This window comes from Sesamum indicum, linkage group LG10, assembly GCF_026168435.1.
Source record: "Sesamum indicum cultivar Baizhima isolate 11 linkage group LG10, ASM2616843v1, whole genome shotgun sequence".
Lineage (NCBI taxonomy): Eukaryota > Viridiplantae > Streptophyta > Magnoliopsida > Lamiales > Pedaliaceae > Sesamum > Sesamum indicum.
Window position 1 is genome coordinate 8,402,411 of NC_142666.1, and position 2,249 is coordinate 8,404,659.

General features: G+C 32.9%; 1 protein-coding gene across 1 annotated transcript; it reads left to right on the top strand.

Moving 5' to 3' along the window:
• Window positions 1-439: 439 nt before the first annotated feature.
• Window positions 440-1,715, top strand: LOC148786605 (uncharacterized). Its single transcript, XM_088886147.1, has 2 exons — window positions 440-1,102; window positions 1,186-1,715. Exons 1-2 carry the CDS (start codon window positions 827-829, stop codon window positions 1,354-1,356), a joined length of 447 nt encoding a protein of 148 aa, XP_088742273.1. The 5' UTR covers window positions 440-826; the 3' UTR covers window positions 1,357-1,715.
• Window positions 1,716-2,249: the final 534 nt, after the last annotated feature.

Genomic DNA, 2,249 nt, shown 5'->3' on the forward strand with positions numbered 1-2,249 from the left:
TTAGAGAGTATGTCATGTTTCTTGGATTAACTATCATTGGTAAATTAATTTGATAAATTTCCATTTTCCCCAACCTTTTCTTTAAACTAAATAATTCAGGAGAAAGAAAGCAAGATTATGAAAATAAACATGAACATGAAATTCTTGTAAGAAATATGATAGGCAATTTAGTAAAATCACTATATATAATAATTTTTTTTGTTATATATTTTTAATTGTACACATAAAAATAAATAATACAATATATAAAACTTGTGTATAATTTTGGAATCAATTATGTGTTAAAAGATAAACATAATTATTTTATGTTGATAATATAAATAAATGAATAATAGTAGAGAATGCAATTGTCAACTAACACTATTTGGTAGTTGTAATTTACAATAAATTGATGTGATTTTTCTTTACATCAATTTATTGTCAAACACGATGATATATATTTATTTGATGCGAAAATGGTGGTTGGGAGTTATTAGTCATGTGAAGATGCTTGTGCATCATCACACAACTTGTGTTGGTAGTGGAAGCAATTGTTCCCTCTTCAAGCCAGACTGCAGCCACTTTAAATATGTCCGCAATTCATTATAGTTGGTCATGATGTATTCTATTGTGTTTTTACTAGCAAGTCCCTACCATTTTGTCTATTTTCCATGCAACCATTGCTTGCACACTCACTATAAATACCATCTCCATGCAAAACATCCATATGATAGCACGACCTTGCTGTTTTTTTTTTTTTTTTTTCATTTACAATCCTTTGCAAACGTTCTTGAATTTCATCTATTTCTAATTACAAGTTTTCTATAGTTGCAAATGGACACAGGAAATGGAAAACATGTTCGTTCAAGCTCTCATGGACCTCAAGAAAGTTGTGAATTTTCGGGCCGCCGCAAAAAATATGAACGTTGTATATTCGGCCATTTACGATTTGAACAAGGCTTTCGCGTCGCGAATAACGTACAATTGGGGTTATAGTCGGTTGGACAAACTTCGTGAGTGCTTTTACACATTTCAATGGGTGGAAAATCACCCCGGCGTCATTTGGAACCACGACGAGCGCAAGTTGACAGTCGAAGATGGCGTGTGGGACCAAATTTCCAAGGTATATGTTTATGTATTTTAAGTGGTTTGAGTTTATTATTTTTATTGCCAATTTTTTAACCGTGCAATGCTAAAAATGAATAGGAGAAAAAGCTAGCCAGATGCTACATCAATGCGCACGAGCCTCTGTGGGATGAACTCTGTGAGCTATTCGACAACGATGAAAATGAGACAATCTGGATCAGTGATGATGAAGAAGATGCCGATGATCCATTCGGTGCAAATCCAGGTTGGGTTCATCCCCCCGTGCAATGAGTCTGTAACTGTTATTTTTTATTTCGTGTGCGTGCATGTTTCGGATAGATTGGACAACTGTTCGTCATTGGGTAAGCTTTTCAAAGATCTGTACGATTCTGATGCTGACGCTGACTCTGCTCTCCCAAATCTTCCCAAGCACGACGGCGGAAGCTCATCAAAATCCTCAGCGCCGGATAAGTCACCAAGTGAATGCTGATGATGCTTGTGTTTATGTTTTCTTCTTTTCGTTTTTTGTATGAATGGTGGACTGTAAAAGCTTTGATGGTGTAAGGATTCCTCTCTTGTAATGGTGGTCTGTTTGCTATTGGTTATCTTTTATTTTATTTGCTTACGTCGAAATATGATGTTTGTGTTATTCTTTTTTATTTCGGAACATGTTCATTTACCGTGCAAAAAATATGCATTTATAAATATAAATATACATAAAACATACATAATTTCTCATGAATTTATATATATAATTTACATAAGTGTATCCTAATAAAATATGCATTTATTCAAAATTCTGTATGAATCATTTTATATATTCATGTAGTCACAACAATTTTTTGTATTATATATAAATAGGGAAAAATGCAAGCAACCCCCTTGTGATATCGCAAATGAGCAAATTACACCCTTGTGAAAAAATAAATAGCGATTTACCTCCCTATATTTTTTAAAATACAACAATTTACCCCCCTATGATTTTTACAATGAAGCAATCTACCTCCCTATATAAGGAGGTAAATTGCTTCGTTTTAAAAAGTATAGGGAGGTAAATTGCTATATTTTTTTCATAGGGGGGTAATGTGCTCATTTTTAATATCACAGGGGAATAAATTGCTATTCACCCTATATAAATATACATAAAGTATACATAATTTCTCATGAATTTATAGATGTACTTT